Genomic DNA, 14,314 nt, shown 5'->3' with positions numbered 1-14,314 from the left:
AGCTGAACTCGCTGTCTATGATAGCGCGACTATCACCACAGCGCGCGGCGGACGTTCAGCGCGCAGCGAACTCTTTCCACTGCGCCGCATCTGTCCCGCTCAAGAAATTTCAGAAGATGCTGGGTCTCATGGCCTCAGCATCCTCAGTGCTCCAGCTGGGCTTGCTCCGCATGCGCCCACTGCAGTTCTGGCTGAAAGCGCGAGTCCCACGCCGAGCATGGACATCCGGTTTGCTTCGTCTCAAGGTCAATCAGACGTGCGTGGCAGCTCTGAAACCTTGGAAAGCGGACGACTGGTACCGATCAGGTGTAAGCCTGGGGACTTCCTCGAGGGTGAAGGTGGTGTCTACGGATGCATCCACCTCAGGATGGGGAGCGCTGCTCGAGGGCAGACCGTTCTTCGGCCAGTGGTCAGAACGGGAGAAGCTCCTGCACATAAACTGCCTCGAAATGCTGGCAGTAGACAACGCGCTGACGCGTTTTTGTCCCCAAATAAAAGGACGCCACGTCCTGGTCCGCTCGGACAACATGTCTGTGGTGTCCTACATAAATCGCCAGGGCGGGCTCAGGTCCAAGAACCTGCACAGGCTAGCAGAACGCCTCCTGGTGTGGGCTCAGTGCAACCTGCGCTCGCTGAGAGCAGCGCACGTGCCAGGACTCCTAAACATAGGACCAGACAGACTGTCCAGGAACAATGTTCCGGCAGGCGAATGGTCTCTACACCCACAGACAGTCCAACTGTCTGTGGAGGAAATTTGGCAGAGCGGAAGTAGACCAGTTCGCGTCTCAAGAAAACGCTCACTGCCCGGAGTTTTTCTCCAAGAGCAGGGACGCGCTGGCTCATGTATGGCCCCGCCGCCCGCTCTATGCTTTTCCCCCCGTCTCTCTCCTGCCTCAGGTGATAGAGCGGATCAGGGAAGAAGGATGCTCAGAGCTGCTCGTAGCGCCGCTCTGGAAGAACCAGCCCTGGTTCCCAGCTGTGATGCAGCTAGCGAGCACTGCCCCGTGGCCAGTGCCAGTGAGGAGAGACCTCCTCTCTCAGGCTTATGGCTCGATCTGGCATCCTCACCCGGAATTGTGGTCCCTTTCATGTCTGGGCCATCAACGGGTACATGCTGAGCTCCCTAAGGGAGCGATAAACACGATCACGCAGGCTAGAGCTCCGTCTACGAGACGTCTCTACTCCTCGAAATGGTCAGTGTTTTCGGGCTGGTGCACAGCCCGTGGCGTGTCACCCACAGACTGTGGAGTGACCGAGGTGCTTTCCTTCCTACAAGAGCTGTTGGATAACGGTAGAACCCCTTCCACGCTCAAAGTTTATGTGGCGGCTATAGCAGCGTTTTCAAGAACAACGCTTGGTCAGTCGATAGGAAGGAACGATTTAGTCATCCGCTTCCTTAGAGGGGCTAAGAGACTGAATCCTCCCAGACCTCCCTCAGTCCCTGTATGGGACCTTTCTATGGTACTGGAAGCCATGAAAGGTGGCCCATTCGAGCTTTTGCAGACGATTGATCTGAAACATCTGTCTTTCAAGACCGTGTTTCTGCTGGCTCTCGCTTCAGTGAAGCGCATAGGGGACTTACACGCGCTCTCAGTAAGCGCGACGTGCATGGAATTTGGGCCGAATGACTCTAGGGTTATACTCAAACCTAAGCACGGTTATGTTCCAAAATCCCTCAACACACCGTTTAGGGCGCAGGTCATTTCCCTGTCAGCCCTACCGGTCCCTGATGAGGAAAGAGACGCGAGCCTCCTTTGCCCAGTCAAGGCGTTGCAAGCTTATGTGTCTCGCTCGTCTGTTTTTAGGCAGACAGAGCAGCTCTTTGTTTCGTTCAGTGGGCGCTCTAAAGGACTAGCCGCGTCGAAACAGAGCCTATCCAGATGGATAGTTGATGTTATTGCGCTAGCATATGCTTCTAAGGGCATGCAGTGCCCGTTGGGTGTCAGAGCGCACTCCACAAGAGGCATGGCCTCTTCGTGGGCCTGGTCGAGTGGGATTGCCTTGCAAGATATTTGTACGGCGGCGGGCTGGGCCTCCCCGTCTACATTTATAAGGTTTTATAACCTAGAGGTTCCCGTCCTGCAGGCCAGGCTGCTGTCGGTCTAGTTAACCAGTATTGTCTGTCCTGATGCTATCAGCTCAGAATGCTGTGTCTGCTGAGCGCAGCTCAATGATCGACAGTGTAAAATAATAGCACAAGATGTGTTTGGGCAAATTGTGTAAGACCCACATTTCCCCATCAGTTCAGGCCGTACCCCGCCCTGTCTGTATGATGTAACAAGCGTCTATGCGATGCTGCTATGTGTGGAAGAGTGCGGTTTCGCCCCTCCCTCTTCCCGGACTCCCTGTGAGTTCCCTGGGTGATTGTGCACTATATGAACCCCGGGCTTTCGCCCTTGGGTCTATGGTGTCAGATCCCTGCACGCACGGCGTCTTGCATTGGGTCCCCTAGCGTAAGATATCTTACGCAGTACGAGAGACCTCTCGTAAGAGAACGTACTCGGTTACTAATGTAACCTCGGTTCTCTCTAGAAGAGGGAACGAGTACTGCGTATCTTGCCGTGCATGCACACGCTCTGGTTGCTTCGATGATGAAAAACCAGATATTAGCTGCCTGCGAGCTGTATTTATAGGCCTAGACCACGCCCGTTTCGGCGGGATGTGACGCAGCGGGCGCGAAGCACCCTCATTGGGTCTAGCGTCATGCCAGGCCTCGCTCGATAGGCTGCTGCAGTTGCCGCAGAACAGCCAATAGGCGCGCGAGCTGCCTCGCCTATGTCTGTATGCTGCCACAACGCGTTTTGCATTATTGAAAAATTAAGGATAATTTTTGGCTTTAATATCTCGCGGAAAAAGGATTTTCCCCTAGCGTAAGATATCTTACGCAGTACTCATTCCCTCTTCTAGAGAGAACCGAGGTTACGTTAGTAACCGAGTACGTTTTTACTATTACAGCTATCGGGATTAACGAATCGTGAGAAGTTTTTTTTAAGTATTTAGATCAATTCCAATCTCATAAAAGGTTGCAGTGATGAGCATTGAGCAGATGACAGCCTGTTGATCACGTGAATGAAGATCTTATCATTGCAATGCAGTTTCTGCACTCTCACTAATGATTTCACCAATGCAAACATGAGGTAAGTACAGCAAGAGCTTCGTTGTGCAGCGTAACAGCATCATTGATTTCATAACGAGTTTTGGCAAGTGTCCAGATAAACTCGCGCTGTGGGCGATTGGAAAGGGATTGTACTTTCTGTATATATTTTAATCAGATTAAATAAGATTATTTTCATCCTACCACGAGAAATGATGTGAAGTTGATATTTTAGTCACTGGCTTGATTTACTGATGTATAAACAGTACTGAACGACTTTGAGAGAGATTATCTGTCTGAACTTGAACAATTACACATCAGAAATTCACATAACCCACTGGTTCTTCAGATGGTCGGAGACTCGGATGAAGGAACGTGCAGTTTAATGGGGTAATCCATAATCATAAACCAGCCAGGCAAAGGGTCAAAATCCATACAAAGACAGTCCAGATACAAGTAACAAAACAGGAATGGAACTCAGAAGTGCAATCAGACATCAAACAAGGACTCCATGACAATAACTGAAACAGACAGGGTATAAATAGACAGATACAAACAATGTGAGTGGGAACAGCTGTGTGCATTGATCAGTGATGAGTTCAGACAAAGTATTATGGGAAATGCAGTTCATGAAGTGGTGGTGACGGTATGGGGAAGAGACCTCTAGTAGTGGACACCAAGGGTACATCAACCAGACACTGTGACACATTTGTACATCCAAACACTGAGCAACTGCCATGCTTTGCTCGTTTGCAAGCCATGATGTCTCTCGAGGAAAAACCAATGAAGAGAAAGGGGAGGTGACCTTTCCCCTAATGACGACATAAAGGTAAGATTTCTAGATTCGCCCGTCTGAGCTTTCATTTTCTCAAAAATACCCAGTAGAGATGCACGGTTTGTGGTTACAGCCGCGGACTCGGATGACGTGACGAAAAATAATATTTTAATTAAATTCGGGTGGGGGGCGGATGGCGGGCGGTTGAACCAATCAAATGAAAAAATATGTATACACCAATCGGATGGCGGGCGGGTGCAGTTTTGAAAATTGGTCAAAAACGTTGGTGCGGATGGATGGCGGACGGATGATGAGTTTTGTGATGCGGTTGCGGATGAAATAATAGCCCATCCGCGCATCTCTAATACCCAGGGCTTGGTTTACACCTATCAAAATGTCTAGCCACTGGGGGAACATAGGTAGGGTAGGGGAACTCATATTAATGTTAAAAAACCTCGTAAAGTGAAATTTTCATGTCATGGGACCTTTAAAATAAAGTGAAACCAATATGTTTCAACCTAAATTGAGAATTATGACAACACTGTTGCTGACAGTGAACATACCATAAGGTTTTACTGGATATGCAGTGAGTGTTTCTGTCTTCCTAATGCTACCTTCTGCCTCTCTGTTTTGCTCTTCTTCTTCATCATTTACTTTCTCCTTCCAGTATATCATTCTCTCCCTCCACTGTGCATTTCTGTACCTCCACTGCATACTAATCTCCTGCCTCTGCTCTTTGTTCCTGTTCTCCTGCTTCATCTGCATCTCGCTCTGATTTATTTTGTAAATAAATAAATAAATAAATATCTGTCTCTGTATCCCTTCCTCTTCATTTGGGCCTTCTGTCTCATGTAAAACAGTCACATAAGAACACATAATGAGGACTACTGTATATACTTTATCAAAACAAATAAAAAAATAAATAAGATTCATAATGTATACTGTACATCCTATCTAATTTTATGCTAGCATTTGGCCTAAATGTGTAAGTTAGACTATTATGTAAAGTTTAATGAGCAAGCTACATCAAATTTCTAGAGCCTATAAATTATCAATATGACCAAAACTTTGCTAAAAAACCTCTTGCACACAATCTACTTCAGGCCTTCTTTCCTCTGATTGATAGTTTATACTTTTTTATCAAATAAAGTATTTTTTGTTGAGAAATCTTCAATGGTTTTTTATAAATTAATGTAAGAAACATTTACTGGACTGAAGCAACTGGGTTTATTGATTATTCATACACCATTTGTTAATGTTAAAAATTAAATTCTTTTGATATTTTTTTTCATGTTAATATAAATGTCAAATATGACGCAACAGGCTTTTGGGGAACATTTTCCATCTCTTAATTATCATTGATTTGCATTGAATTGATTTTGAGCCATAAAAGCGATGTATAAATATGATACTCAACAAAAAACACACATGCATGCACATACAAGTTTGCACGTGTCTTTTGTTGAGTATCATATTACACACACGGCTTTTATAGTTCATATATGCAATTTTTAACATAAAAGAATGGTTTATTAATAATCAATAAATCCCAGTTGCTTCAGTCTAGTAAATGTTTCCTACATTTACTTTATAAAAATAATTAAAGCCCTCATTTCTGAGCAAAAGGACTTTACTTGATTAACATTTTTATATATATATATATATATATATATATATATATATATATATATATATATATATATATATCAATCAGAGGACAGAAGGCATGAAGTAGATCAGGTACAAGATGTTTTTCAGCAAAGTTTTGGTCATAGGCCCTAGAAATTTGCATATGTCGTAACACGCATTGCCAAACAAGCATTCTTTTTTCCCCCAATTAATTTATACTCCCAAAGGGGCAACATATCCTGGGAGATACAAACATTTACAGGCAGAGTATGGAAAATGGAAAAATTAAATCCATAAAATTTAAACATAAACATATGCTAACACTTAACAACAACTTTTCAAACATGCAAGTCCCCCCAAATATCGCAAATATGTGAAATGTATCACTGAAGGCGAGTAGACTTCCCACTACAGCTCATGTTGTTTTTAAATGCCCATGAGCTAAACAGAGAATGTATGAATGAAGTCACCAGATCTAAATATTCACAACAAACACCCTTTCAATATGAAAACTGAGAAATTAAACCAACACTTTCCTTGCTTCTCCCCACAGACTCTTGAATGTTTGTATATCCCAGGATACATCACTCCTTTTAGGGTTAATATATGAATATACTATATGAATTATAAATCAATACAATTCATATAATAGAAATATAAAATTCTTTCACTCTAAACTGCTTTAATTTAGAGTGAGAGATACAGGGGGAGTGGCTTTATTGCATCAGATACATGTCACTTTACTCACAGCTGATTGGTCCAGTTTTGGTTTGTGATCTCTAAAACAGAATACATTCATTTTATTCAAGGTCATCCTGCAGCGCAAGTTACCATGGTGATCGAACCCACTAAAAACCAATCCACCTTCTTGAGCCCGAAAAAGTTTGAAAAGAGTTTGCTCAAAATAATCTCAAATTTTCAAGGTGAGCAACTGAAACTGGCTTCATGCAACAGGACACAGAAACAGTGGGAAACACTGCTGTAACAAACACCACTCACTGTCATTCTGAAGTGCTCCTGAAGAGCTTAATGAGCTGGTTCAGTGTGTTGGATCAGGGTTGGATCTGAACTCTGCAGATAGGTAGATCTCCAGGAACAGTTTTGGGCGCTCCAGATTTAGATTAACGAGATAGACACATGATTTACGTTTCCTGCTTCTGTGCATCAAAATGATACATAATATTGAACTATTCATTCGGGAATGTACATTCTTTCACTCTTTCTCCACAAGAACACAAGTCCGTTCTTAGATCTGAGAAACCACCCAGGAGAACCCCAACACTGCACATTTTGGATGTCTCTCTTCTCTTCTTCTTCTTCTTTATTGTTTATTGGCGGTTGATCTCTCTTCTCTGACAAACACACCTGAGATCTTGGAGTCTTAACTAACGAGCTGATGAGTTGAATCAGCTGTGTTTGATTAGAGAGACATCTAAACTGTGCAGTGCTGGTGAAACTCCAGGATCAGGGTTGAGAACCACTGAACTATTACACAGGAACATCATTGGGGAAAACACTGTAGAATAACATGGGGGAACAGGAATGTCATTGTAGTCAGAGTGAAACCGAATACAATTATTGAATATATAATGAAAAATGTATCAAATTTAAAGGATTTTTTTTTTTTTAATGTAAAAATTAATACTGGTACCAGATCATGAGATTAGTAATTTGTGTACACCTGTGATTTCTGTGCTGAGATTCAGTGTTTACAGAACATTTTACAAGCTAATTTTCATACCTAAAATTTACATCAAATTATTAATCTTACTGAGGACAAAGACATGTGTGACTATCAGAGAGACAATCTTACTGCAGTATCTTCAGTTTACAGTGAGGATCCTCCAGTACAGCAGAGAGCAGATGAACTGAATCTCCTAGTTTATTCCCAGACAGATCCAGTTCTCTCAGGTGTGACGGGTTTGATCTCAGAGCTGAAGCCAGAGCAGAACAACCTCCATCTGTGACTCCACAATCACACAACCTGTAGAGAACAACGACACATTCTTCACTCTCTCAGTTCAGATCAACACGTACAAGCCACAGTTCTACACAGACTATTAAATATATCAAAATGTTCATTGGAGATTTATCACAATCATAAAAAAATAATAAAGAAATTCAAGAAAGCTTTCAACATATGCTCCAAAAATCCCAGTTTATATTGGCAGTTTAATAATAGGAGAAACACAGAGGAAAGATAATCTTCTTTGTTTGTTAATTATTGATCCACTGATTTTGTGAAGGTTCAAACAAAACGTCTCGGTTACGTATGGTAACCCTTGTTCCCTGAGTAGGGAACGGAGACGTCTCGTCAGAGGAGTTTCCAACGAATTGGGATCACACTAGGGAGACCAATTGCCTTTGAGTGAATTAAAACGAGCCAATGAACATTGGCATGCAACATTTGGATTCCACGGCCCGCCTAGGAGTGCGGGTATAAAGGCGGAAGCAAGCGCATACACAAATGCTTTTCGCTGAGGAGCCGGACGGTGTCCAGTCCTCCGCAAAGGTACTCGTTGGAGGAGTTTCCAATGAATTGGAATCCCTAATAAAACGCCATGGTGCTGGCCCCTTCCAGCGCCCTGCCTAAGCTTCAGCCAGCAGTTTCTTGAAACTTATCTCTTATGTGCGGAAGCTTAGCTGGGAAGAGTCACACTGCTGTTCCGCAAGACCTGCTCAGTGGACATTGAATAACACTGGGAAAGCGTGCCCAAGATGTAGAAGGGAACGCTGCGTAGCCCAAAACCTGCCCGAAGGGAGCCACTAGGAAAACACATGTGCACTAGCCCGTAGGGTAGTGAACACATGGCAGTCTCTGAGGTAGTCCCAGCCCGGAGGGTAGGAGCGTACTCAGCAGAGACGACAGACAGAATCTGTCAAGTGGAAGACACTGGCTAACCCGGAGGGTAACCGAATCATGGAAAAACACCTATGGGGTCGCCAGAGGGACCACTACATAGAACCCCAGCCTGTACACAGCTCAAGAGAGAGGTAGCAAGCCTGGCGACCAGCGATCCGCCTCGCCTGACACCGGGGGGTGACGGAGGAACTCACGAGGTTAACTGTTTGTTGAGTAACCAACGGAGCAGGAAAATGCACGTATCTGGCCCCTGGGGCGAGAATGGCGTAGCAAGCCGACACTAACCTAATTCCTCGCGCTACTGGCCGAAGCGAGTACACGGGAGGAAACAGGTTCTACACAAAGGCTATAAAACCTAGCGAATGTGTTGGCCGTCGCCCAGCCCGCAGCTCTACAGATATCTGTCAGTGAGGCGCCTTGAGCCAAAGCCCAGGAAGAGGCAACACTCCTAGTAGAGTGTCCCCTCAACCTAGGTGGACAAGGGACGTCCTGGGAATCATAAGCCCGGACAATAGCATCCACTAGCCAGTGGGCTAACCTCTGCTTGGAGACAGCCTTCCCCTTCTGCTGGCCTCCGTAACAGACAAAGAGCTGGTCTGAGGTCCTAAAGCTTTGAGTTCTGTCAATGTAGCAGCGCAGAGCGCGAACAGGGCAGAGCAAAGCCAGGGCTGGGTCTGCCTCCTCCGGGGGCAAGCGCTTGCAGGTCCACTACCTGATCTCTAAAAGGAGTGGTAGGAACCTTGGGCACATATCCGGGCCGGGGTCTCAGAACAACGTGAGAGAAGTCCGGCGCGAACTCTAGGCACGATTCGTCGACCGAAAATGCCTGCAAGTCCCCTACCCTCTTGATGGACGCCAAGGCGAGCAGGAGAGCTGTCTTCATTGACAGAACATTTAAATCGACTGCATGCAAGGGCTCAAATGGTGGATTCTGGAGTGCTCTGAGCACTAAAGTCAGATCCCAAGAGGGTACGGGGTGCTGATTACGAGGAGGATTCAATCTCCTAGCACCCCTGAGGAACCTGAGGATCAGGTCGTGCTTTCCCAAAGACTTACCTTCTACTGCATCGTGATGTGTGGCTATTGCGGCAACATACACTTTGAGGGTGGAGGGAAACAGTCTTCGCTCCAACCCATCTTGCAGGAAGGAAAGCACGACACTGATTGGGCAAGTTCGGGGGTCTTCCCAGCGGGAAGAGCACCAACCGACGAATAGGTTCCACTTCAACGCATAGAGGCGCCTCGTAGAGGGGGCTCTAGCGGAAGTGATGGTGTCTACCACAGCCTGTGGTAGGCCACCTAGAACCTCCGCGTCCCGTCCAGGGACCAGACATGGAGTTTCCAGAGGTCTGGACGCGGGTGCCATAGAGTTCCTCCTCTCTGAGAGAGAAGGTCTTTCCTCAGAGGAATCGGCCAAGGAGGGGCTGTCGCGCGGAGCATGAGTTCTGCAAACCAAGTCCGGTTGGGCCAATTCGGCGCAACAAGCAGTACTTGCTCCTCGTCCTCCCTGATCTTGCACAAAGTCTGTGCGAGAAGGCTCACTGGGGGAAACACATATTTGCGAAGGCCCTGGGGCCAGTTGTGCGCCAGTGCATCCGTGCCGAGAGTTCCTTCGGTCAGGGAATAAAACAACTGGCAATGGGTCGTGTCCGAAGAGGCAAACAGATCTATCTGAGCGGCTCCGAAGATTTCCCATATGCCCCAGGAGCCTCTGAAACTGTTTCAGTGGGACCGCTGACCTGCCTTGAAAGGACTTGAGGCAGTTGAGCACTGACTGGACGCGCTCCTCCGTGAGGCGCGCAGTCTGACCGACCGAGTCCAGCTCCATACCGAGATAAGAGATCCTCTGCGTGGGGCAGAGTTTGCTCTTGTCCCTGTTGACCTGAAGCCCCAACCGACTGAGATGCTGAAGCACCATGTCCCTGTGTTCACACAACAGATCTCGCAAGTGAGCTATTATAAGCCAGTTGTCGAGATAGTTGAGAATGCGAACGCCACGTTCTCTCATGGGAACAATGGCCGCCTCCGCGACTTTCGTGAAGACGGAGGGGCGATAGGGCTAGCCCGAAGGGTAGGACCTTGTACTGATATGCTTGACCCTCAAACACAAACCGAAGAAACGGTCTGTGATGAGGAAGAATCGAAACATGAAAGTACGCGTCCTTCAGGTCAATCGCTGCAAACCAATCCCGGGGACGGATGCATTCGAAGATGCATTTCTGTGTTAACATTTTGAACGGGAGCTTGTGCAGGGCCCGATTCAAAACTCGCAGGTCCAGGATTGTTCGTAACCCACCGCCTTTCTTGGGTACAATGAAGTAAGGGCTGTAAAACCCTGACCTCATCTCAGCTGGAGGGACCGGCTCGATCAAGTCCTTCGCCAGCAGGACGTCGATCTCCTTCCTCAGCACAGGGGCATCGCAGCTCTGCACACGAGTGAAGCGGACGCCCCTGAACTTGGGAGGCTGGCGGGCAAACTGAATTGCATTGCCGAGCCGGATGGTACGGGTGAGCCACCGGGACGGCCTGGGAAGCACTAGTCAGGCTTCGAAGAACCGTACCAGTGAGCCAACCCGGACCACCGGCGTACCCGGGGTGGGGCAGCGAGGTGGAAGACAGGGACTCGACTCCGGAGGCACTGAAGCGGCCGGAAGTGGAGTCTTGGTGTGTAGTGCAACACCAACCTGTTTCCACATGGGGGCAGACGGCAGAGAAGGCACGGAGGCAATCAGCTGCTCATTGCCCCGAGACGAAGGAAGGAGAGGAAACAAGGAACGACGCCCGGGGGGATCAAATCCAGGTTTCTGACCCTCCTTGCCCAGCGGGAGACGAGAGTGATGAGGCCGGGGCGGCGTCACTATCATCTGAACGCTGGGGCGAGGGGAATGAGAGCGGCGAGGCAACGTGGCGGCGCACACTGACATTCTGGCCCTCTTGGACGGGGAAGACTGGGAGCGATGAGGCAATTGAGCGTCGTGCTGCACTACCAGTCTCGACCTAGTGTGACCCAGGGGGAAATAGAAACTGCTCTTACAGTGAAGTTTTGGGTACCGCTGGTCTGCTGGCCAGCGGCGGAACAGAAACAAAATGAAACAAAAGATTCTCCACCCGGCCCTCCTCCGGGGAAAGGAGTGGTGCAGTCACACACTCCTAAAGAGCAGCAGGCAAGTCCTGCAGGGTCGCCTGTCTCAGGGTCTCTTCCCTCTCCTCTTGTCTGGAGGTTTAGAGGCACTCCGAGCGGGCTGGACAGCTCTCTTGCGGCCGGCACCCTGCTGCCTAGGTGAAGGCTGCTGCCTAGGCTGAGCAGGGGCGGAGGCGGCGGCAGGAGGGCGCCCTCGGCAACGAGCAGCCGGAGGCGCAGCCGGTGAAGACTGGGCAGCAGCACTCTGCCTCCGTGGCATGATGTGTTTGATCACCTCCGACTGCTTCTAAGCGGCGTACTGTTGGGCGTAGTCCTCCACCGTGTCGCCGAAGAGCCCACCCTGGGACATGGGGGAGTTCAGGAGCCTACTCTTGTCCGACTCCTTCCTATTAGCCAGGGTGAGCCACAGGTGTCGTTCCTGGACCACAAGAGTGGACATCGCCCGACCCAGGGAATGTGCGGTGACTTTCGTCGCCCGTAGGGCAAGGTCCATCGCCGTACACAGCTCTTGTAGCACCCCCGGGTCGGTACCACCCTCCTGCATGTCACAGAGCGCTTTCACCTGGTGAACCTGGAGAAGCGCCATGGCATGCAGGGCAGAAGCAGCTTCTACACACGCACTATAGACGAATCCGGCGAAACTACAGGAAATAAGCGGGCGCCATTACTGAGCTGTTGCTGGGTAGCGTTGCGCCATTGCCTCCTATTGGTTTGGTTGCGTCCACTGGAATAAACAGCCCGCGATTTACGACTGTCACTAACGTTACATCTACAACTTTACTATTCTTCCTCTGCAGAGTTATTTGAACAGTATAAGTGTTGTTAATGGTCTGTGAAAATCGGACAGGTCCTTTAAGAACTAATTTATCATCTGGTAGAGTGTGCATTATTTGACCAACCCATAGGCTACGGAGCTTAGATAATTTTTTTGACCCTCTATCAGTGACCTGTAGTTGGCATTTTGTTGATCATCGGATGCCAGGCTAAGGAGAAAATACTCTTAAATACCTTTAAAACAACCGAAGGGGCGCGTTGGGGCAGTAGTAGCATTACTGTATTTGCTTGACTGTGACTCTGAGAACCAACAACGCTAGCAGTTAGCTGTACCTTACCCTTTCCTTTTGAAATGTGAAAATGAGATAAATAATGGTCACAAAATAAAAACATGAATTCGTTTATTTGATATCATTCATTTATTTATTGTTGCCAAATGGACAGATCTTTTAATAGTTTCCTCGTTAGCTTGCCTAGCTACCATAGTTATCTTATTGCCAAGCTATTTTCATAAATAATCTGTAAGATCGTTTGTACCTTCATCTGTGACTGGAGGCCACTGTCTAACATCATCAACCCAACAAGTCATACTGCCTGGCTGTAGCTGTCATCGAGGGTGCGTTTGCGTTATCACGGAGGTTTGTTTACATACTAGTAACAGCTCAGTAATGGCGTCGCCACAAGATGGCAGCCTACACAGAACGCTCGTCGGATTCGTCTATAGGTCTTTCCCGTCAAACCGGAAGAGAACCTACAGGCGCGGGAGGGGAGCGAGGGGTTACCCCGCCAGGTGGACGCGGTCTTGGGACACAGATGCATCGCCACAGACCGTTATACCTTCACTGCCCCGCCATCGAGAGTGGTGGGGGAGGAGGAGGGAGTCGACCTGTGTCGGGCCGCCAGAAGGGCCGTCCACGATCTCGTCACCTCTTCATGCACTTCCGGAAGGAAAGGCACTGGAGCGGCGCGCTGAGAACCAGCACGGCCCGCCCCAAGATACCAATCATCGAGCCGCGAGGGTTCGGGACACAGTGGAGGATTCCACACGAGCCCAACACTCGCGGCCGCCCGGGCAAGCATAGCGGCCATTTCCGGGTCCGGCTCGGACAACGCTGCCACACCCGAAGGGGGCAATGCAGCCGAGTCGACATCCCCAGAAGATGACCGCTCTCCCTCCGATGCAGCGATCGACATCTGGTCCTCCGGTGGAGCTCCGAAGGAAACAACCGGAGCCACACGAGATGGCCCGGCTGTCTCCGTCGAAGACTCTCATGGCAGCGACACGGAGGATTGAGGGGCCCGTGGGGGTCTTTCACCCGGCGGGTTATTCCTCACAGTAATCCTCAGACCACCAATGGGATTAGCCGAAGTAGGCTTCTTCTGAACTGAACCAGAAGAAGCACTAGATCGGGGAATCGCCAAAGGGACTCCCCCTCGTTTGAGGGATCTCAGTCTCGATCTCAATGTCGCGATGGTCATGTTCTCACAATGAGAACATGACTCATTCACAAACGCTGCCTCAGCGTGCACGAGGCCCAAACACGTGAGGCAGCAATCGTTACCATCAACCGGAGGCAGATCGCTTGAAGTGACAGATGGGATCCGGGAGATCGCGAAGATCACTGCCGCGCCATAACACCAACACCAAGAGGTCTCGAAACAGCAGACTCGTTGAGCTCACGGACACACAATCCAAAACGCTCATACACTCAAAGGACACAACCGGTCGCGGAATGCAAATGTTGCATGCCAATGTTCATTGGCTCATTTTAATTCACTCGAAGGCAATTGGTCTCCCTAGCGTGATCCCAATTCGTTGGAAACTCCACCAAAGAGACGTAGGAGTTCCCGAACAAAAAGAAACCAACTTTTTCAATGATTTCAGACAGCAAGACAGCAACGTAATAACTTCATATTAAAAAAGAACAACACACACCTGACAAAAACATTTCTGGACCTTTATAAGGAAACAGCCAAGCAACTAAAATTACATAAAAGTTATAATAGATAAATGAAATTTGTTACATGATTCCCAAT

At 48.3% G+C, this 14,314-nt stretch overlaps 1 protein-coding gene across 2 annotated transcripts in view; it reads right to left on the bottom strand.

Moving 5' to 3' along the window:
- The window catches only part of LOC307153983 (NACHT, LRR and PYD domains-containing protein 12-like), a 136,884-nt gene that overhangs the window by 85,332 nt on the left and 37,238 nt on the right, over window positions 1-14,314 (bottom strand). Inside the window, exon 8 of one of the 2 annotated variants that reach the window (XM_079863841.1) lies at window positions 7,312-7,482. The exons of the other annotated variant lie outside the window; for it this stretch is intronic. Within the exon in view, the coding sequence (XP_079719967.1) occupies window positions 7,312-7,482 (171 nt within the window). The remainder of the gene's footprint in view (window positions 1-7,311; window positions 7,483-14,314) is intronic. 2 annotated transcript variants of the gene reach the window in all.

Source organism: Squalius cephalus (assembly GCF_949319135.1).
Source record: "Squalius cephalus genome assembly, chromosome: 25".
Classification (NCBI taxonomy): Eukaryota; Metazoa; Chordata; class Actinopteri; order Cypriniformes; family Leuciscidae; genus Squalius; species Squalius cephalus.
This window is presented reverse-complemented; position numbering and strand designations above follow the sequence as displayed.